This window comes from Podarcis vaucheri (assembly GCF_965113315.1).
Source record: "Podarcis vaucheri genome assembly, chromosome: 2".
Classification (NCBI taxonomy): Eukaryota; Metazoa; Chordata; class Lepidosauria; order Squamata; family Lacertidae; genus Podarcis; species Podarcis vaucheri.
This window is the reverse complement of record NC_138760.1, coordinates 116765379-116788867: the sequence shown is the minus strand read 5'-3', so window position 1 is coordinate 116788867 and position 23489 is coordinate 116765379. Positions and strand designations below refer to the sequence as shown.

Below are 23489 nucleotides of genomic sequence, written 5' to 3'. Positions count from 1 at the left end.
TGTCGCCACGCCGCCGGAGCACGATTTCTGTTCTTATCCTGAAGCAAAGTTCTTAACCTGAAGCACTATTTCTGAGTTAGCAGAGTCTGTAACCTGAAGCATATGTAACCTGAAGCGTATGTAGCCCGAGGTACCACTGTACTTTCTATGGGAAAGCACACCTTGGTTTTGGAACACTTTGGTTTTGGAACGGACTTCCGGAACGGATGAAGTTTGAGAACCAAGGTACCACTTTACTTTGCTTTTCCAAGGAATCTGGGTAAAAGCTGAATCCAGTAGAATTAATCTGAGCCTTGAAAAACACAGAGGGCTGAAGAAAAAGCCACCCTCATCACCTTATGTCCAAGAAGGTAGTGATTGGTGGTGGTGGTGGGGCTTAGAGGCTTTGTGGCCACCAGGGGAAAAGGGGGCACCCCCATATTGGTGGCGCCTGCTCTAAGAAGATGCTTGGCTCAGGAATGGGCTTTCAGCACTAGAATTCAGCTCCCAAGTCCTTCCACATACAAAAACAATTTCTGTTTTTTCTCCCACATTTTTCACCACAGAGCCTGATTTTTAGAAAGCACGCACGCACACACACACAATCCTTTTCTCCAGCTGTTTTCGTCAAACAGTTGGGAGACAGGATCCCTTGGAGATCTGTCTAAAGCCCTGCCAGGAAATCCAGATCCACCTCCTCCCTGCTCGTGCTTGTTCCTCTTGGTGATTCTAGCTGCACAAGACTCGGGCTGCCCTCTGAAAATTTAAATGAAAAAATGTCAGCCCCGCATTCAAAGAGGTGTGATTAACACTTCCTGATCTTGGATTGCCTTGGTCAGGCTGGTTCGCACACCACTGCTTGCAGACATTTCCCCTTGTTACGGAGAGCTTAGCGGACTCATGCACCGCTTCCAGGATGGCTGAGGACATACTTTATGCTGATATAAAGTTCGCTTCTCAGACAGACTCTTCAAGCCTGCACAGCCCATCTCAACAACTTGGTGAGTGGTAGTATCGCCTGATTGCTTTTAAATATTGGTGGTTGTCTTTGGGACATGGGGGCTAGAAAATAGGCACTTGAAACTTTCACCAGGATGGTCATTTGGGCTCTGCTTAGACCCCCATGTTCCTGTGCCGTTTCTTTATGGCTGCGATCACGCAAAATAGTTGGTGCAAGTGTGCGGGAAAATTGCCCCGGCATACGGGAGGAATAGAATCCTGTACGAAAGGTTGCATCTAAGCAATGAAAAGTTGCTCTAAGTTCTGCTTTAGGGCAAATTCATTGAAATTGACGAACCCAAATTAGATTCAGGTAGGTAGCCGTGTTGGTGTGACACAGTAGAAATATATATAAAAATAAAAAACTTGTCTAGTAGCACCTTAGAGACCAACTACGGTAAGTTTGTTCTTGGTATGAGCTTTCGTGTGCATGCACACTTCTTCAGGTATCCTAAATTAGTTTTGTCCCTTAACTTCCATAAACATGAACTGGTCTGCTTTGAGTAGGAATAGCATTCAATGCAACCCACAGAAACTGAAGGGTGTATATGAACTGCGCCTTCAGTTGAAGTAGCAATGCATGCAGTTGTATTTTTGTGGGACAGAGGGAAGGATGAATGATGTGCAAAGGCTGGGGGTGTGTGCAAGTGAAATGTCAATCTTTGTTAGTAACTGCCTTGGAAAACGAGAATTCCACACGTATCTGCTTATTAACATAGATCAACTTATGCTGACAAAATTATCTCAGTTAATCCTTGGAATTCAGCGCACAAGCAGTGTTTGGAGCTCATACCATCTAAATGCTTTAGATTAAGGCAGTCTATGGCCCCTTCAATGTCTTGTTTTTGGCACTTGCTAAAAACTTTTTTATTTCAGCAAGCATACCCAGGCATGTAGTTTTATCATGTAAGTTCACGCCATGTAATTGTTTTCAATTTGCTTGTTTTATTTATATTTTAATTCAAAAAGATGTGTTTTAATGCTTGCCTTTACTGGTATTTTAATGAATATTTTAGATTGTTTTTGTGAACTGCTTAGAGGCTTTCTATTATATAAGCACTAATAAAATAAATCAGAACAAATAAAAATGGGGTGTTTTTATTTTTAAAAAGAAAAGCAACTGTGATCTCTGGTTATTGTGCTGCTAATATTTCTGCTTACATCTATAGAGCAGCACATTTGGTGACTATTTGGCATATTGGTGTGGTAATAAATTCATACGGGGGAAAGTGTGGTGTGGGTAACATTGCTTATGGGTGGGAATTTTGGCTTTCCCACACATCATATCACTGCCTTTTTCCTCATTCTGCAATCAGTTGGAGGCAAGCTCACTTAACACTGTATAAACACATCCTCCAATTTCAGGGGTCAGCAACCTTCTCCAGCCGTGGGCCAATCCACCATCCCTCAGACCATGTGGTGGGCTGGATTATATTTTGAAATGAAAAAAAAAAAAGAACGAATTCCTACGCCCCACAAACAACCCAGAGATGCATTTTAAATAAAGGCACACATTCTACTTGTGTAAAAACACCAGGCAGTCTCCACAAATAACCCAGAGATGCATTTTAAATAAAAGGACACATTCTACTCATGTTAAAACATGCTGATTCCCGGACCGTTTGCAGGCCGGATTTAGAAGGTGATTGGGCCGCATCCGGCCCATGGGGCTTAGGCTGCCTACCCCTGTCCAATTTCATAAATTAATCGTCACTCTTTATAGCTGCTCCCCAGCATTCCCATTGGAAACAGATCATTCTGTGGACGTCATGCATTGGGAATGTCATCCTCGTGATAGCTGTGATAGTCTTGGGTGAGTATGAAAGTATATTTATAAGTAGCTGTGCTTTTATTGGGGGGGAAAGTACAGTGGTACCTCGGGTTACATACATTTCAGGTTACATACGCTTCAGTTTACAGACTCTGCTAGCCCAGAAATATTACCTCGGGTTAAGAACTTTGCTTCAGGATGAAAACAGAAATCGTGCAGCGGCAGCAGGAGGCCCCATTAGCTAAAGTGGTACTTCAGGTTAAGAACAGTTTCAGGTTCCTAATGTTTTTTATTATGAAATGACCACAGCATTTTTTGACCTTCAGAATGGGACTCCTCAACACATCAAAACTGCACATTTGTTTTCTGCTTTAAGACAGTTTCCAATAAGTTGGTTAGAAATCATGTTCCTGATTAAAGGAAGGCATAGACTTCTTGGTAGGCTAGTATGCTAGTTTCTGAGATCTAATGTGACAGGAAGTCAATGTAGCCTGCAACTGAATCTGATAAAACCAATACATTTCCAAGTAGCCTTGAACTGTGGTGGGCTTAACTAACCACATGATGCAAGAAATTCAAAGCCTCATGCACACATTCTAATTCTCTTTTGAAACCCTGACCAATTTTATGCACTAATGTGGGATGAATCATAATGTGTGTGTTTTTTAAAAAAATCTAAGACATTTGCCACATATGGTATTTAATCACGGTGGCTGGAAACATTTTGGGAAATCACTGAAAAGTGAATAAATATTGAAAATCATTAGTGGGGCACAATGTTTAATTGTGTCCAAAATCAGTTTTCAAGGCTCAGTAATTGAACAGTGGGAAGATTATAAATTGTTTCTACTCAAGGGTATTGTGAAAAAATAGTGGATTTCACTTGGGCTAACAACATTTTCAAAATCTTCATTCAGAACGTAAATTTAAATTCTAAATTGTAGTAGATGTTTCAAAATCCTTAACTCAAGAAAATATTTATCTTTGTAATTATCTTCAAATGTTCTGAGCCGCTCAGCTTTTAATATTAACATAGGAGAACCAGTGTGCCTCTCCATGGCCACTGTTGCTGGTCTTCTCCCTTGGGCAGGCTTGTAGAGGCTGCTGGAGGAGGAGAGGCTGTGTCCACTGAGGCTCAGCTCTGCATGACGTGCCAGATCTGAGGTGCGGGGGAGTGAGAAATGTCCCCATTTGCATCTGAGGAATTTTCCTGATGAAAATAGGGACATAATATTCAATCATCATCATCATCTTCAATATTCAATCATCATCATCATCATCTTACTTTTATTATTTATATCCCTCCCATCTGACAGGTTGCCCCAGCCATTCTGGGCAGCTACCCACATATATTAAAACATAATAAAACATTAAACATCGAGAAACTTCCCCATACAGGGCTGCCTTTGGATGTCTTCCAAAGGTTGCATAGTTACTTATCTCTTTGGCTTGGTGGGTGGAATAACTCCACACCCTCCAACATTTCTCCAATGAAAATAGAGACGTCCTAAGGAAAAGTGGGACATTCAGGGATGAAATCAGAAACCGGGATGGCTTCTGTAAATCTGAGACTGTCCCTGGGCAATACAGTGCTACCTCTGGTTACAAACTTAATTCATTCTGGAGGTCCGTTCTTAACCTAAAACCCTTCTTAACCTGAGGTACCACTTTAGCTAATGGGGCCTCCCGCTGTCACTGTGCGATTTCCGTTCTCATCCTGAGGTAAAGTTCTTAACCCGAGGTAGTATTTCTGGGTTAGCTGAGTCTGTAACCCGAAGTGTTTGTGACCCGAGGTGTTTGTAACCCGAGGTACCACTGTAGGGGCAATTGGAGGGTCTGCTATCAGCAACCGTTGGGGTAACAGGATCCTTGCTGGTGGAATGACATTTCCCTCACCTCAGGGCTCCTCCACATCTTACTCTAAATTGGGTGTGAATCCTCAGTTTTCTTCAGATTGAGTCACTGTAGTCCCCACATGTGTGCATTAGGCTTTGTAAAAAGGTTTGAACCAGCTCTTTTGTGTTGATACTGATTTCCAATTCCTCGTTTTGATCTGGGCTATGTCTCCTTGTTTCCAGCTCCCATGGAAGTCTGCTGTCTCTCTTTGTCTCTGTTTGGTGTTTGGAACAATATTTCGGCGACTTAACGCTGATTTCAAAGTGCAGCAACTGTCAAATTTTGAGGCATGGTGCTGTTTACCGCTGCAGGCCTGTTTAGCATTTGCCGCTTGGCAGGGCCAGCTCAAAACATCTTGCCAATAGAGGCAAAATGCTTCAGATCCGGGTCCCCTCCCCAGCCCCATCACTGCAACTGCACCCGTGCTGCAAGAGTGCAGTGGTGAGGGCGCAGTGGCAGGAGTGAGGGCAACAGGGCTGCACTGGCAGTGTGGGTGAAGCCCCTCAGGGCTGGAAGCAACACAAAGGTGGGGATGGGGTGGGGGACAGATCCATCACCTGAAACAAATGGCTTCACCTCGCCTCATGCATGGGCCACCCCTGCTGCTTGGTAACAGCTTCTGAAAGGAGACAGAGAGATTATCGTACTTTTGATTTTTTTTAAAAAATACTTATTATCAGTGCTTTTTTCTGGGGAGGATGCAGGGATACTAATACCCTAAACATTTTGTGAATCTTTGTACTTTTGTCCCTTTAATGTATTTATTTCCCCCGATTTGAACTATAAAATGGTGGTTAAATATAAGCACTGCTTATTAGTAAACGTTTTCTTAGTTTACAAAAATACCTGTGTTGCCTCTTTTAATATTTTTAGACAAGACTTGGACCAGGTAAATTCATTTTAAACTATGTCAGTGAAGCAAAGTATTCCGATTAGCTGTCAGTTGGGAGTAGACTGAAAGGTGAGGAGAAATAATGCCAGTTGGGAAAGTCAGTGAGGGAGGGAGGTGTGAGGCAAAAGCTGAGGTAAAAATGGGTATCTGAGGCCTGAATAAGAAGCTGTTCTTCCCGATTATGTTAATACTGTAATGGTTTGCTGGTAAATATCAGAAGAAGGGAGCTGGTGTCTGTGTTAGGCCAAGATGCAGCCCAGATAAAGATTTTGACAGAAAAAAGTGGAAGAAGTGTGTCACCTCTGCTCATCCTGTATATTTGTAAATAAATGCAACTATTACAAAAACGCTGTAAGCCTGTAAGGCACCTTCTTCCAAAGGAAGCTGAAATTAGGGAAGCACTGAACCTTCGGATCTTCTCAGTGCTTGGGGGAATACAGTGCAAAAAAGAGAAATATCTCACAGATTCCAAGAATGACAGGTTACTTATTTTTGCAGTATGCTTAAATTGCAAAGGGCTCATCCTTTTTCTTGGCATCTGTGAGGTGTTTTTTTGCACCTCATTCTTGGATGCTTCCTGGTTTTGTGGTTTTGGGAGGAATAGGAGAATCGCAACCATGTATTTTGTTTTGAAAGTAAATAGCTTCAAAATCTTTCTGTCCTTAAAAATGCCGATAGAAATCCCATTGCGACATATTTTTGTCTAAAGAAAGCAGGGACTCCCTAATGTTTGCATAGGAGGAATTTGGGCAGGTATGTTTACTTACATCCCTGCATGATAATGTTTCTCCCAAATTCCCCCCTCTGCACAATGAGTAAATATACAAGTGTCCTGGTCTCTTTTGCAGCTTGCCTTCATTATCTTATCATATCAATCTTCTTCTCCCCATTCCTTGGCCTCCATAATTTGAATTTGTGCCTTAACATTATGTCCATTCATTTAATGACTTTATTTGTTTTGTGGGGGCAGCTTTGCAGCTGGAACCTGAAAAGGAAAAAATTGTGCTGAACAATGGTGGATGCAATGCCTCAACAGACAAGTTTCAGGCTTTCCTAAGACTCAGCTTCTGCAATCAAAATCAGAATAGGTCCTCAGGTAGAATTGATATATTGTACTGCTGTCTCTTTTAAGCATAGCAATTGTATGTAAGAACTTGCTTTCAGTTCACATCTATGTTGTTTTGAGGCATAAAAGCTTCTGCAAAGAACCTCATTCATTGTGGGTGAATCATAGACTTATAGAATTGTAGAGCTGGAGGGAACCCCAACGGTCTCCTTGCAATGCAGGAATCTCAGCTAAACAATCCATGACAGATGACCATCCAGCCTCTGCTTAAAAACCTCCAGGGAAGGAGAGCCCACAACCTCCCAGGGGAGACCGTTCCACTGTCAAACAGCTTCTACTGTCAGAACGTTTTTCCTGATAATTAGTCAGAGTCTCTTTCCTTGCAACTTTAATCCATTGTTTCAGGTCCAACCCTACTGAGCAGGAGAAAAACAGGCTTGCTCCATCTCCTGTGTGGCAGCACACATTCCAGCTTGTCAAAATCCTTTTTAAATTGTGGCACCTAGAATTGGACACATGACTCCAGGTGGTGTTCTCATAGCTTGGTGGTAGAGTCCCAGATTCCATACCTGGTGTCTCAAACTGCTGCTGGTCAGTGTAGACAAAATTTGAGCTAGAGGAACCCAATGATCTCCCTAAGAATAGGGCCGCTCCCTATGGTCCTGAATTATCAAGCATCAGTGGTTTCATTCTAGAGCTAACTTCACACTCAACTCCGGCCATTGCCTTTCTCACTAAGAGCCAGGTGAGGGAAGGGAGACCCACACATTTGCCCTCTGGCACAAAGCCACTTCCTTTGTTATACCAAGGACAGCATTTAAGGCTATTAATGTGGAATAGTTAATATGGAATCCGCCATTAGATTTTAACCTTTTCTGGATCCAGGGCACCAGGAATTATTAGGGACTCAGGTATATTGGAGACTGACAGCCCCCCCCAACCCACCTCACCACAGTATTGTCAACACGGAACTACCATGAGACAGACTGTGGAGACCAGCTTGGACATGGAAGGCTGCAATTTGTCTTGTAAACTCCATCTCCACCTTTGTCCTCTAGAGGGCTCCAGATTCCTCTCTCTGAACTCATTCAGATGCAAAAACTAGGCAAGTAATAAACTTGATTTGCGATGGCATGATGTGAGAGATCTGTACTTTGATCTCTGTATCTTTTTATACCCAAAAGCATTTTGAGTGTACAGGGAGGACTGAATTGGATCACGACTATAAAAGAAGCTTTAAAGGGGGCCAATCTGAATCAAGCTGCACACCTGTTCCCCATAAAAATTATCTCCCCTCCTGACAGCTATTGTCTCGCCTCCCCCCATTCTCCCCTAAAAAGCACCTTCTGGCTCAAACAGAGGGCATGTTTTTGGGTGAGAAGCCAGCCCTGAGATCTGATGGAAATGGAGAGTGTAATCCGGATCAGGGCTCTTCCTCCTTCAAAATAAATGTGGCAAATGTAACTACACTTTTTTAAAAAAAAGAAAGAAAAGAAAGAAAAGAAAAAAGAAAAAAAGTGAATAACATAAAAAGTTGTTGGACCCCAACTTTGAGGAGTTTCAAAGAGCACCTTGCAAACCATCAATTTACTGGACAACTTCACTCAGCCGAGAGACACTGGGTCTTTACTGTTGCAGAGCAGTTATGTTTATACAATCGAAATGGAGGCCCAGTCATAATCATTAAGTGTCTTTCCTTCCACAGATAAGTCCCCTTGCAAAGTGTGCCCTTTGCAATGGCAGCTCCACAGGGACAAGTGCTACTGGCCATCAGACCATATTAAAACCTGGAATGAGAGCCAACATGACTGTTCAACAAGGGATTCTCAACTGCTGGTCATCCAAGACAAGGAGGAGATGGTAAGGGGACAATTGCATATTTCAGGCAATGCATTCGCATGCAGGTTAATTCTGAAGGAAGCCTGAGTCCAGCTGAGCTTAACTCTAGCTTAGTAGCTCTGCAATGATATCATGGTTGGTGACTTGAGAAATGTGGAGTGCAGGGCCTTGTTTAGTGCTTCATCCCATTCCCACCCATGGCCAGTTCATCAGTGTCTAGATAGGGCCTTGGGGAGCTTGACTAGTGAGAACCAAAGTACCGGTTGCAAGCAAATCCCTGTAACTGTAGCCCAAGTCCTCTTTTTATTTAGAAAGACTCTTTAGGAAGGTGAGGTTGGTGGTGGAGCAGTGGCAGAGGAGGAGCTGGTGTTCCCCTTGTTTCCCCCCATTCCACACAGCCTTTCAGCGGCTTTTCCCCATGGATGCTTTAAAGCGTGTTTGGAGGCTTTTTCAATGGTGTTCCCACTATATGCAATTTCACAGTTCCTTGCAACGTAACCCCTGCATAAATGGGGAGGCCTGCATTATAAATGCTTAATGCTGCTTTGATTCCTGTTCTTGGTGAATGTTCATTATAATTAATATCAACTTTCACATTTTACTACTTTATTTTATTTTAGTGTAAGATTTATTCTGAAGTTATCAACTTGAACTTATATATATAATTTCTCTCTCATACAGGATTTCATAAAAAGCATTACAAAAGAATCAAATTACTGGATTGGACTCTCACAATTAAAATTGGATAAGAAATGGATGTGGATTACAGGCTCCCAGCTTGATCAGAGTCTGTGAGTTGTTATTGTTTTTAATCAAAGCAAAGTTTTAGTAGGCTAAGAGAAAAGATTGCAATTTTTTATTTTTTATTTTTTTGCTTCTACTGGCTGCTGAGAAGATTCCCTCAGCTGACTCCTGAGAAATCGGGAAAGGTCAGGGGGGGGCAAGTTTCCATTCCATGAAGACATGGGGGTTGTTCTATTTTTATTTTTATTCTCTGGCCGCCTCGCTCCCCACTCATGGTCTCAATTGAAGTGCCCCCCTTGCTCCACAGCACTGGTTCCTGGGGGGAAGGAAAAATCCGTAGGGGCAGGAATGGAACATTTCCCCTTAAAGTGGTACCTTGGGTTACAAACACTTCGGGTTACAGACTCTGCTAACCCAGAAGTAGTACCTCAGGTTAAGAACTTTACCTCAGGAAGGGAACACAAATCTCATGCCGGCAATGCGGCAGCAGTGGGAGGCCCCATTAGCTAAAGGGGTACCTCAGACAACTTCATGCCTTGCAGACAACTTCATTGTCCAGAAAGTGGGAGAAGCAACAAGAGGAACAGCCATTTTAGATCTGGTCCTAACCAATGTTGATGACCTGGTTAGTGGGGTAGAAGTGGAAGGATCATTAGGCGCGAGTGATCATGCTCTTCTGAAGTTTACTATACAGCGGAAAGGAGCAGCCAAGCATACTAGGACTCAATTTCTTGACTTTAAGAAAGCCGACTTCATAAAACTTAGGGAAGTGCTGGGTGAGATCCCATGGACAGTAATACTAAAAGGAAAGGGAGTTCATGATGGCTGGGAGTCTGTTAAGAGGGAGATAGTAAAAGCACAAGTTCAGGCAATACCAATGAGACGGAAACATGGAAGGTGCCTAAAGAAGCCAGGGTGGCTATCTAAAGAACTTTTAACTAAGTTAAGATTAAAAAAGGATGTGTACAAAAAATGGAAAAGGGGGGAAACCACCAAAGAGGAATTCAAACAAATAGCCAGCACATGTAGACACAAAGTCAAAAAAGCTAAAGCACAGAATGAACTCAGGCTTGCTAGAGAGGTTAAAAGCAACAAAAAAGGCTTTTATGGGTATGTCCGTAGCAAAAGGAAGAACAAAGAAACAGTGGGATCACTCAGAGGAGAAGATGGTGAAATGCAAACAGGGGACACAGAAAGGGCTGAACTCCTCAATGCCTTCTTTGCCTCAGTCTTCTCCGATAAAGAAAACAATGCCCGACCTGAAGAATTTGGAGCAAATGATTCAGCAGAGGAAACACAGCCCAGAATAACTAAGGAGATAGTACAAGAATACTTGGCTAGTTTAGATGTATTCAAGTCTCCAGGGCCAGATGAACTGCATCCAAGAGTATTAAAAGAACTGGCAGATGTGATCTCAGAACCACTGGCAGTCATCTTTGAGAATTCCTGGAGAACAGGCGAAGTCCCGGCAGACTGGAGGAGGGCAAATGTTGTCCCTATTTTCAAAAAGGGGAAAAGAGAGGACCCAAATAATTACCGCCCAGTCAGTCTGACATCAATACCAGGGAAGATTCTGGAGCAGATCATTAAGCAAACAGTCTGTGAGCACCTAGAAAGGAATGCTGTGATCACCAATAGTCAGCATGGATTTCTGAAAAATAAGTCAGAGTGTGTCTCCCTGGGATAGCTCAATCAGTTGAGCATGAGCCTCTTAACCTCAGGGCCATAGGTTTGAGTCCCAGGTTGGGCAAAAGATTCCTGCATTGCAGGGAGTTGGACTAGATGACCCTCGTGGTCCCTTCCAGCTCTACAATTCTAAGTTCAATTCTAACCTGATCTCGTTTTTTGATAGAATTACAAGCCTGGTAGATGAAGGGAACGCAGTGGATGTAGTCTACCTTGATTTCAGCAAGGCATTCGACAAGGTGCCCCATGATATTCTTGTAAAGAAGCTGGAAAATGTGATCTTGACTATGCTACCACTCAGTGGATTTGTAACTGGCTGACTGACCGAACCCAAAGGGTGCTCATCAATGGTTCTTCTTCATCCTGGAGAAGAGTGACTAGTGGGGTGCCACAGGGTTCTGTCTTGGGCCCGGTCTTTTTCAGCATCTTTATCAACGACTTGGATGATGGGCTCAAGGACATCCTGATCAAATTTGCAGATGACACCAAACTGGGAGTGGTGGCTAACACCCCAGAGGACAGATATATATATAGATAATACTTTATTCGGCTATAAGCCCACAAGGTAAAAACCAATCAATAAATAAAATAGCATTTTACATTCTAAAATATCAACTAAAATATTTCAACGCATACTCTCCTTCACATTACATACAATCTCTAGATGTACCATATTGTGGCCTTGATTATAAAGATGGTGGATAGAGTTTACTAGATTTTAATAGTCATGCAGCATTCCATGACCTCTTTTATATGAAAGAACTGAATTCAGGAATCTGGCAACCTGTAATGTTCTATAAGAATCAATGTCCTGGAGTAGATAGGCTAGATGTGATTCAGGTGGTTTTGCAAGAGTTTCCAAAATGATTGAACTCAGAATCCTTGATCGGGGAACAATATATAAAGGACAATTAAACAAAATATGATGAAGGGATTCTATTGATTTGTTGTCACATGCGCATAAAACAGAGGCTTTACCATTAGAAAATCTATTGTTCAGCACATTTGAGGGAAACACATTAAATCTGGCTCTAACAAAAGCGAATCTATGCGACGCAACCAATAAGGTAGACAAATATCGAGGTATCTGGGGCATAAATGTAATGCCCTGGTTTATCGGGGAACATGTACCTCCACCTGTAGTAAGATTTTGTTGCAAATCAACCTCCTCCAATCTTTGCTTGATGACCTTTTTTTGCTGTAATTAGATCTAAATTTAGTATATCGGAAGGAGAGATTCCATATGTCAACAGTTTGGAATGGATTTTTGTTGCCCATGGGCTGGTAAATTCATCTCTCCAAAGACACTGAATAAGATGGTAATTGGGCAATTTATGCCAAAGGGACAGCCAGTAATTAAAAGCATGTCTCCACATCAGGATCTCTAAGGAGGGGGTCTTAAGTTCTAAACGAATAGCAGAATTGCTTACACAGGAGGGTAGTTTCAAAAGGCGTCTGAGAAAAAGATTTTGTAATGTCACCAGAGGCATGAGGTTTACAAAAGCGCCCCATAAAGGGACCGCATAGGCCATAGTTGCAACCACTTTTGCACTATAAACTTTTAAGGCAGATGGAACATGCATAGCCCCCTCTGTAAAGAAAAAGCGTAATAGAGCGTAGATAAGGGCTTTGCCCTTATTTTGTAAGTATGTGATATGCGCCTTCCATCCCATATTATGCTGGAAGTAAATTCCTAGATATTGAAATTTGTAGACTTGTTCAATTGGCTTCCCCTCAAGTTCCCACCTATACAATTTACGACTCCTGGAAAAAATTAGGACTTTAGATTTGGAATGGTTAATAGTAAGTAAATTTGTTTGGCAATATAACGAGAAGATCTTAAAGGCCCTCCTCAAGCCGATTCTTGAATATGAGAGGATCACCGCATCGTCCGCGTACAATAGTAAGGGGCAGCGATAGTCTGCAAGCCTGGGTGCATGGATGGTGGTTTGGGCCTCAACTAGGGGAGTTCTCATATCACTAATATAGAGGTTAAAGAGATAGGGGGCAAGGGTGCACCCTTGTCGTACCCCCTTATTTATTGGAACAGAGTTTGTGAGATCGCCCTCGGGTGTTAACCTCACCCTCGCGGCCGTCCCTTCATGTAATTTAATCATAAGCCACAACAGCCTTTTATCTATGCCCCACTTTGCTAATTTTTCCCATAGCAGCTCTCTAGAGATACTGTCAGATCTATAAAAGCGGCACATAAAAGACCATGGGGGGGGGGAGAATACTTCCGCGCCAAATGATATAAAATTAGTGCTTGATCAACTTTTGCAATAATTTTGGCCCACCATGCTGGGTGTTGTTTAATAGCTTCCGTCGGGATCAGATCAGACCCTGGTGCTTTATCAGTTTTCAGTTTGGCAATTAAATCTACTATTTCCTCCGGGTCCGTATCTGGCCATATGGGCAAGTGACATGAATGAGTATCTGAGTGAATGTTAGGGATAGCTGTCTGGGAGAAATATTTTCTTAAAAATTGTTCCCATGTCGGGGCTGGTATAACCGTCAATGGGTATTTTCTTGATCTTTTGTTGATTAAATTCCAAAAACCACGAGAGCTGCGAAGCTTAGAGGCAGCAATCAGCGCTTGCCAACGTCTTTGGTGCCATTCATGCTTGGCTGACTTCTGTGCCTGTTTGTAAGCAATTTTGGCCTGCAAGTACTCTGGGGGAAGAGTTTCAGCACCAGAAGATTTATATCTGTTGTAGATACAACAGAGAGAGAGTCTAGCTTGCTTACATTTGGAGTCATACCAAGGTGCACCGAACCTGGGTTGATCTCGGTTAACCAGGTGAGTCGGTATCGTAAAGAAGCTAGTTAAATCTACAGAGAGGTGGGAGAACCACTCCAATATCCTATTTGGTTCAGACAACTCCTCCACTGAAACACTAAGGGGTTCGGAGATATTCCTCTGGAAGAATTCTGCATATTTTTGGGCCTGTTTCATAGACCATTTAATGCTTCTTACTTGTGCTGCGGCATTTAAACCTACATGGATTGGGTGTGAGCCGCTAACCGGGTGCCAGTCAAGCGTTAGCTTGGCCGCTAGAGGTAGGTGGTCACTGGACTGAACATTGTCTACTTTGAAATAAAAGCAGTTTGAGAATAGGTCTTCTGAAACTAGAAGGTAGTCTAGGACACTATTTGATGTTGTGCCCAAATGAGTGAATTCTCCTGGCACGTCCGGTGGACAATTGCCATTCAAAATGTTCAAATTCATACGAATGGCCAATTGATAAAGAAGGACTCCCGCCTCATTCACTCTGATGTCCTTAGATCTTCTTGATGTAAAAGAGATTAAATCAGATTTTGGATAGGGGGGAGGTACCCACCACTTGGCCTTGATTATCCCCTCCCAATTGGCGGCTGTACATGCATTAAAGTCACCACCCATTATCGATGGAATATTAGGGTACATAAGATAGCATGCCAATAAATGATCATCCAGAGAATCCCATCTATAATGGAGGTCCGATATAAGACCACCTGGAGGAAGATAAACATTGGTGATTAATAGGGAGAATTTTTCGCTTGAAATCAAACCTGTAAAGGCAAAAGGAGGAAAAGTCTGAACTAGTGAGAGTTTAGTGCTCATTTTAAGCGATATGGTGATTGCAAGACCACCTCTGGATCGGCCACCTTTTTGGGAGGGACTAGCTGGAAGTGATATCAGTTCAAAGCCATTTATATCTATTTTATCTTCTTCCCATGTTTCTTGCAAAAGGATTATCTGAAAAGAGTTTATATAGGACAGAAATTCGGGGTCTAATCTTTTCCTTTTCCAGCCCGCAATATTCCAACTTAGGACTGCTAGCTGGGGTCTTCTGTGTTGTTATTTTAACAGTCAAAGCGAAGGGGGGGCAGACTCTCTGGAAGAGACAGAAGATGTAACAAAAAAGTCTGTTATTTTACATTGGGAAGATGGTAACTGTGGCGAACCCTCCAAATTAAAATTTTTAACAATTTGGTTCGACTGTTGGAACACCGAGGTTGATCTACTAGAAGTAGATCCCTGAACAGGAAATCTCTTCATTTCGAAATTCTTTGTACAACTTGACAGAGAAATACCCAGAGAGGGAGAAATTAAGTCCGTCGGGGGAAACCCACTAGCAGATTTATCCTCAGGCATTAGGATGATTTTATTGATGCGTCCCATCGGGTCTTCAATCGTTTCCGGCGACGGGTCCCGAGGTATGGCATTCACATTTTCCTTTAAAGAAGGTGAGTGAGGGGACATCACGGGGGCGGTAATTGCGGAAGACTCTCTCGGGGGCATCACTTGTGGACTACTTCTATAACTGGTCGAAACTGGAGAAGATTCTAGCTCTGGCATAGATGAGTGAGTTAAGGAGGGATTTGAGTCAAGCAAGGAAATCAGAATTTCGTCCTTAGGTGTGTTAGTCGAAGGATGTAGATGAAGGTTAAGTGAGGGTGGCAGAGCCTGGTCGTCTCGTGGAGTAGCACTGGGGGCAGAAACAGCTTGAAGATTTGAGTCTTGCAGGATGGTTTTTGTTTTCAAAGTGGGGCTGAGCTGAAGAAGATCGACCACTTCTGTCCGATGAGCCCCAGTGGGGTTATTTGAAGCATCGTTAGTTTCTTCCCCTCTGTGTTGGACTTTCAAAAGCTGAGATTTAAGTGTGTCAAATCTTTGCATCATCGCCGACTGTTCTTTCGGAGGGAGGGCTCTGAACAAATCAATAAGTTCCCTTTCATCAAGGGCAGTCTGTAGGTTTCCGTCCTCATATATGGCTGTTTGAGAGGATATTGAGATTGGTCGAGAATGGTGCACTGCAGAATCATCGCAGTGGGGCCTGACAGTATTTTGAAGTAAGGCGGAGTCTCTTGTCCTAATGTCCTCACCACCAGGGCACCTCTTTAGAAGGGGTTTGATCTTGCTATCTGCAAAAACCCTCATTGCTACGATATCGGCCATGGACAAAAGTGTTTTCCACTCGAGTATCACCTTCAAGAAGTTGGTCTGTCGGAACAGGGGCATCACCACATATAAGTCAATCTGGTGTTTCTTAATTTTTAAGAGTTTGCTTAAACAGTCTTTAGCCCCATCTAGCGATGACCATCTTCCTATTTCCGACCTGACTGAAAGGCAACTTTTCTTGGGTTGCAGAGTTAATATCTGCTTATTCAGTTGGGAATTTAAGATATATTTAATTTTAGTCTCCTTTCTTTTATCTGAATTAGGCAACACCTCACTCTCTGGCAATAAGTTTTGACCTCACAAACTGAAGATCGTGTTGTTGATTCAAGTTTTTCGACTTTCAGCAGGATATTAGATAATTGTGAAGATACCTCATCCAGCCTTTTAAAGATACAGTGAAGGGTCTTAATAACTAATTGTAACTGCACACAACTGGGGAACTCCCCCATATCAGATGTTAAACCATCATCCTGTGATGAGAGTTTTTCCATATTCTCCTTTACAGGCTTTACTATTGAAAAATTTTGAGTCGTCAGAGTTGGAGTGGCTTCTAAATCACTTAGAGGAAGGAAGTGATTTTGGGTTTCCACCCCAAGGCAATGCTCGGCATTGTCACTCCCTCTTCTATTCCGGTGTGGCACCAACCTTGATAGTTTTGGCTTAGGGGATGATAGGGGCTCCTCAAAGTCTCTCAAGCGTTTGTTCTGACCCATACTTTCATCAGGCCAAGGATTATCCGATTCTTAAAAACGATTCTTAAAAACGTAACATTTAAACACCACACGGCGTCTTCCTTTTAAGTCCTTTCTCCAATTAGGATAATGGCGTTCACTTCTCTTTTAGCAGCCGAGGCCGGCCCGCTGATAAGAGAGAACAAGGAGCAGTCTGCAGCAATCTGGAGCAGGGCCAAATCTCTCAGAGAGCTGCCGTAGCATGTAGCTGCAGCAATTATAAAATGCTTCAAAGACTGATTGGGTCAGTTAAGATAAAATATAAAAGATTAAAAGAAGATTAAAAGAAATCCAAAGAGCACCGGTAAGTGCATCTTACCTCGGCGCCATCTTCGCTCCACCCTCCCAGAGGACAGGATCACACTTCAAAACGACCTTGACAGATTAGAGAACTGGGCCAAAACAAACAAGATGAACTTTAACAGGGAGAAATGTAAAGTATTGCACTTGGGCAAAAAAAATGAGAGGCACAAGTACAAGATGGGTGACACCTGGCTTGAGAGCAGTACATGTGAAAAGGATCTAGGAGTCTTGGTTGACCACAAACTTGACATGAGCCAACAGTGTGATGCGGCAGCTAAAAAAGCCAATGCAATTCTGGGCTGCATCAATAGGAGTATAGCATCTAGATCAAGGGAAGTAATAGTGCCACTGTATTCTGCTCTGGTCAGACCTCACCTGGAGTACTGTGTCTAGTTCTGGGCACCACAGTTCAAGAAGGACACTGACAAACTGGGACGTGTCCAGAGGAGGGCAACCAAAATGGTCAAAGGCCTGGAAACGATGCCTTATGAGGAACGGCTAAGGGAGCTGGGCATGGTCAGCGTGGAGAAGAGGAGGTTAAGGGGTGATATGATAGCCATGTTCAAATATATAAAAGGATGTCACATAGAGGAGGGAGAAAGGTTGTTTTCTGCTGCTCCAGAGAAGCGGACACGGAGCAATGGATCCAAACTACAAGAAAGAAGATTCCACCTAAACATTAGGAAGAACTTCCTGACAGTAAGAGCTGTTCGACAGTGGAATTTGCTGCCAAGGAGTGTGGTGGAGTCTCCTACTTTGGAGGTCTTTAAGCAGAGGCTTGACAACCATATGTCAGGAGTGCTCTGATGGTGTTTCCTGCTTGGCAGGGGGTTGGACTCGATGGCCCTTGTGGTCTCTTCCAACTCTATGATTCTAGGTTAAGAACGGACCTCCGGAACCAATTAAGTTCTTAACCCGAGGTACCACTGTATTTATAAGTGCTGTATGGAACCACAGTGGCAGGGAGCGGAGGAGTAACTCTTCCCACTTTGCCCACAATCTCAATCACTGCCTCCCCAGCATTGATAATACAAGGAATTCTGGAGGCTGTTGTGGAGAGTCTTGCACAGAGCAGCTGGTGAAGTTTTTGAAAAGTGAAAGAATAGTAGAAAATCCTCACCCTCCTTGTCCTAACCAGTGACAACACCCTTCTCCATGGAATTCTTTAAAAAACACACCTCACCCTGTTTCTATTTTCAGAGCTTTCTTTCACTCTTAACACACACAAATGGTCAAAAAAAGTATGCCCTGGTGGAGCATCCCCCACTGCTGCAATTATCCATCCCAGGCCCCAAAGTTAATTACTTGGTTTTGGGGCAGGAAAAGGGGGAGATGGTGCTGCTCCCACTATCAAGCTCAGCATTACTTTCTCCACTCTCTCCACTTTGATGCTACTCATCCATGTTTGGAGGATTCAAATGCATACAACCAGCTTATTATACATTTTGGGAACACTCATGCTTTCTATTAAGAACATTAAAAAAAATTTGTAACAGACTTCTGTCCTGATATTCAGATGTACCTTTTTCTTCCACAGATTTCCAGAACCAAACTATATTGAAGGAAACTCTTGTGCCGCAATAAAATATAAAGTCACCTCTGAACTCTGCAGTACTATATTTAGGTGGATTTGCCAGAAAGACCCTCTCCTACTCTGATATTTTAGTTTGATAAATGCCATAATTATGTGGGTTTTTGTTATTTGCGAGGAACACACAATAAATATGTCATTGAGTGACTAAGAAGATTATGTAAAGGTATTATTCTGTTGTCATCAAAATACCTCTTTGTGAATTCCAGAGGTAGCACACCTAACATGGAATTCTAAGTCAATTTATTTTGGTTACTAAAAGAGTAGTTTTAAGTCACAATTGAGGATCAGCTGTAGAATTTGGCAATGCAAAATAATAATAAACACGGAGGGTGCCACCGCTGAGAAAGCCCTCTGGCTGGATCCCTGTAACTTCACTTCTCACAGGGAGGGAACTACCAGAAGGCCCTCAGAGCTGAATCTCAGTGTCCAAGCTAAATGATGGGGGTGGAGACATCTCAAGGAATGGGTGCAGCTGTGCCAGGCTTCAGGGAATTGGCTTCCTCCCCCTCCCCCTTGGCAGTAGATAAACAGAAAAAAGAAAAAGGAGTTTCTTAGCAGTTAGAAACTTTAATGATCACAGAGAGAGAACAAAGAATCCATTCCTAGGAATGAAGGTGCTCCCAATTAAGGGTCCCTCCCACTTCCTCCCTAGTCACCCACGTCACTACCATGTCTTTCAACCTGTTCTCGTAACCACTGTGCTTTCTGTGCTGCCACCTTATCTGCTCTTCTTGACCTCGGGCTGATCAGATGAACACTTTCCTGCGACAGTGAATCTGTTAGCTCTCTTTCTCCCAGTGCTTCTTCTGCTAGCTGTTCCCCATCCAGTATTTCCCAGCTTCTGCCTTCTGAACTATGTCCCTCTGCAAACCACTGTTCCAAATCTATACTGTCCACCTGCTTCTGGGAAGATTCAGGAGCAACGGGAGGGGGGGATCCCACCATTCCTCCTCAGCACAGTCCCTGGCAAGCTGGTGCACTAGATTTAACTGTGCAAATGCACTTTTGGCCATGCCAGAGACCTGGGCATCTAGGCACAAGGCTGAGTCCAGGAAGTTGGAAATCTATATGCAGATGACACCCAGATCTGTCTCTCTGTTCCATCTGGATGAGGAGAAGCAGCTGAGATGTTAAGACTAGTGCTTGTAGGAGGTCATGGGCTGGATGTGGGCCAATAAACTGAAGCGGAATCCTGAAAAGATATGTGTCCCAGGTCCCAGATGCAGGAGTTGAAGAGGCAATCTGCCCTTAGTAGGCTAGCTATGAACCCTTTTGGACGGTGATGACTTGGCCACTGTTCTCCATACTCTGATAGCTTCCGGAATGGATTATTGAAATGCACTGTATGTGGGGCTACCTTTGAAGATGACAACTCAGAAACTTTTGTTGGTCCAACATGCAGCAGCCAGATTTCTGGCTGTGGTTCTGTATGGATCTCATAGGACCTATGGTGATGTAACTTCATAGCGTCACTCAGAAATCTTGCCACATTTTCCACAACGTCATTCTTACAATTGTTCAGCAGATAAGACACCCTTGAAGAGTTAGTGTGATAAATCCCCTCCTTCAATAAGGGGGCCAAATACTTATCACACATTTATGCATAAAATGGGCAATATAATGAAATGTGTGTGATGGATTCAACCTTTTTGTGCCACAGGCGTGATCAGTAGGAGTTCGAGATCTGTTCAGTGCACATCCAGTCAGAGCAGTAGCTAGGTGATTTTGCGCCCCTGGCAGAACCGTCCAGATTGCGCCCCCTAGCCACGGACAAATCAGTTCTTCTTTCCACCTCTCCTCCAACCCCAAACCCCTCCAACCACTCAATTCCTCATGCACCTAGTATAGAATTCTTTCACAGAAAATCCAATATTTTATTCATTATTTCTTAATAAAAGGTTTCAGCAGAGAAAATTACATTTTTATGTGAGTTGACGGGTTTTTTTATGTAATTGAGTTGTAAAACAATACACAGATAGACCTAAATGAAGCATACAAACAATATCATACTGATTTGTCCCTCAATGATAACTTTACATTATAATACTATATGATGTAAAATGGCACTACTTTTGCAATATCTGTGTTATTTGGTTGATATAAAGTAAGAAAACTAATCACAAGTCACAAGTTCTTATTCACAAGAGTTGTTATTTGATTTTTTTAAAAAGGCAAGTTGGAAGGAGGAGGCTCCTTTTGTTGCCAATAAGATTCTAACAGGAAAAGATGCTCTGTGCATGACTTTGCAATCCATAGCTGCAAAAAATACAAGGGAACGTCCTCCTGGTGAAAAGTAAGATGCAAGCTGGATCGCAACTCCGGATTCGGATTGCTTTAGTCTCGACACTGGACTCTTGGGGCCACTGATTAGCGCAACTTTAAAAGTTTCACTCAAGGTGCCCCTGCTTAGGTCTACAAAGGTGGGAGGGAGGAAGCACACAAGTCTGCGTTTTGAAGAATCAAGTATAAAATTGTTCTATGATTCAAATGCTTTTAATGATAAAAAAATAATAATTGGCTAGAATATACATTTGGTTTATCTCCTACTGTTTAACACTCTCCACATATGGGACAAATATTCCCTAGTGCTAAATGACCTCTAGCATTCTACAAACTCCAAATATAGCCATTCTTATTAATAACAGTGATGGTAATTATATAAATACTCAAAGCCACCCTACAGAACAGCAGCAGAAAGCTTTTAATGGTCTTTTATTTTAAAATGAATATATGCACACGATAATATTCACTCCAAAGTTGTATCTTATGCATTGTTGGGAATGATTATGCCCATTTATTTAAACTAATTTAGTGATACCCAATTCTTCAGAGGATCAGACTGTAAAAGAAGTACCATAGGTGCAGTCAGTGCTCAAATGATTATTGCCCGCAACAGAGAGATTTGATACAGGTGCATTGGGAGTTAGGCCCATAGCTGAGACACCGCCACAGAGAAGGACCCCTCCCTGTAGCCACCTTTCTTGGCACAGGGTGGGCAAGCCAGCAGAGTCTCCAAAGCAGATCCTAAGGTATAGGCAGGATAGAACAGGTGCACGTGTTCTTTTTTTTAGTACTCTCTGCACTTTTTGTACCCAGCTGTTGGAAGGCGTCATATCGAGCTGCTTGGCATGCTGATTTAGCTGAACACTCTTTTCATGGCACAAAGACCTTTTATAAAGTCAAAAATACAAGGAAGAATTCTGGATAACTCCAAGGCTTGCCACAATTTTATGACATTCTGGTTGGTCCTAATACGGGTTATTTACCTAACACTGCATTTTGGAGGCTTTTTTTTTAAAAAAAATGAGCCAACAGGGCTCCCTTTGCTTTTTTAATGTGCCGTCCCCCTCACCCCACCCGCGTCAAGGCTATGCAATGAAAAACTCTGCCAGTGGAATTTCTGCCCGTCCTGCTGTAGTTAAAATGCAAAGAGGCCTGGCCAGCGGGGTCTGTTTTTTAGGTTTCTTGCAACATGCAGTCAGTAGCAGTGGTTACATAACTTTATGACCACTGCTCCATAGCAACTGTTGTTATACAATTCCATTCACCATTCAGATGGGGTTTGTACTTTTGGTTTCATTTCATATTGAATTGACATAGTTAATGCATACAGTTTATAATAATTCGAGTCATTGTAAGTTACCATGTATATGCAGGTCATCGTTTCAATAATTCATTTGCAGTTTATGAAGCATTTCTGTATCCTTCTGCTGTGCTGAAGAAGAATTCCATGAAACAGTGGGTATATCCCGAATCACTGTTCACGACGTCTGTTTGAGGACCACTTCGGCAGCGTTGGACGACGTAAAACAAAGCTTTACGGCTTGTTTTCACCAGATAAGACTCTACCTGTTGCTTCTTTTGGAGACTTGCAAAGTCTACAAAGACTTTCAGAGACTTATAAGACTTATGTTTATTTGGTTCTATGTTTTCAAGAGAATCCATCAAGAGTGCATAATTTGTGACTTTCAGAGATTTATAAGATTTCTGTTTATTTGGTTTTGCAGAGAGTGCATATGTCATATATTTCATACTGTTCAATGTTCTTTATAGATTACATAAAGAGTTTATATTGACATCACATTGTTATAGTTGATCATCGTGTTGCCTTGGGGGAGAAGAGGTGGCAGCGGAACACAAGAAAAGGAGGCACATATATATGCACACTTCTCAACCTCAGGATTGTGGGATTTTGGGGGGCCGCATGCCCCTCTTCCCCTTCCTCCTCCTCATGCTGCACTTGTGAGGAAATCAGCACAGCCCTTTGGCCACAGAGGCGGAGCGCCCGCCTGTCTGCCTTCATTGCCTGCACAGAGGGATTTTCTCATCGCAGGAGCTACAGAAAAGTCTTCTTTATTTGGTGGGCAGGGATAGCGGTGGCAAGCCGATTTTGCGCCCCCCTCTCATCTGTCCACCAGGTGGGGGCCCACCTCACCACCCCTTAGCTACAGCCCTGCATCCACTGTCCTTTCTGATTTGTGAACTGGTTTGCTGCAGATCCAGGGTTCTTCACGATGGCTGCTGGAGCTGGCAACACCTTCATGGTTCATGTAAGCAGATTTTCCTCCTCCCCGAATTTCAAACCTAAAATATCAAACAGAACATATGTTGAAATAATCATAACAATATTTTATTATTATTTATTATTAATATGCCAACCATCTGACTGGGTAGTTCCAGCCCCTCTGGCCGGCCCCCAACAAAATATTAAAAACATAATAAAACATCAAACATTAAAAACTCCCAATACAGGGCTGCCTTCAGAAGTCTTCTAAAGGTTGTACAGTTTTTCATCTCCTTGACATCTGATGGGAGGGTGATCCACAGGGCAGGGTCCACTACCAAGAAGGCCCTCTGCCTGGTTCCCTGTAACTTCACTTCTCGCAGTGAGGGAACCGCCAGAAAGCCCTTGGAGCTGGACCTCAGTGTCTGGGCTGAACAATGGGGGTGGAGATGCTCCTTCAGGTATACAGGGCCAAGGCCATTTAGAGCTTTAAAGGTTAGCATCCTAGGAGCAAACTCCTAGGTGCCAAGATCCCTTTGG

At 42.9% G+C, this 23489-nt stretch overlaps 2 protein-coding genes and 1 long non-coding RNA gene across 14 annotated transcripts in view; 2 read left to right on the top strand and 1 right to left on the bottom strand.

The window, feature by feature from the left end:
- Window positions 1–730: 730 nt before the first annotated feature.
- On the top strand, window positions 731–18601 carry LOC309525224 (killer cell lectin-like receptor subfamily F member 1). Of its 6 annotated transcripts, XM_082210745.1 has the most exons (6): window positions 731–980; window positions 2702–2791; window positions 6508–6633; window positions 8309–8463; window positions 9124–9233; window positions 18389–18601. In XM_082210745.1, the coding sequence occupies exons 1-6, from the start codon at window positions 896–898 to the stop codon at window positions 18507–18509; spliced, it is 687 nt and encodes a 228-aa protein (XP_082066871.1). In that variant the 5' UTR covers window positions 731–895; the 3' UTR covers window positions 18510–18601. The 6 variants fall into 6 exon arrangements, with proteins under 6 accessions (XP_082066871.1, XP_082066875.1, XP_082066872.1 ...); XM_082210749.1 differs by lacking the exons at window positions 731–980; window positions 2702–2791 and adding an exon at window positions 3428–3491; XM_082210746.1 differs by lacking the exons at window positions 731–980; window positions 2702–2791 and adding an exon at window positions 4194–4375.
- Window positions 6640–8075, top strand: LOC309525517. The gene is made up of 2 exons (XR_014216372.1): window positions 6640–7054; window positions 7205–8075. It is a non-coding gene; the product is annotated as an uncharacterized lncRNA (long non-coding RNA).
- Window positions 18602–20295: 1694 nt separating the features above from the next.
- LOC309525209 (C-type lectin domain family 2 member B-like) overlaps window positions 20296–23489 on the bottom strand; it is a 55473-nt gene continuing 52279 nt past the window's right edge. For all 7 annotated transcript variants that reach the window (XM_082210716.1, XM_082210717.1, XM_082210719.1 and 4 more), the window contains one exon: window positions 20296–23029. In XM_082210716.1, coding sequence (XP_082066842.1) covers window positions 22891–23029 — 139 coding nt within the window. In that variant the 3' untranslated portion in view covers window positions 20296–22890. The remainder of the gene's footprint in view (window positions 23030–23489) is intronic.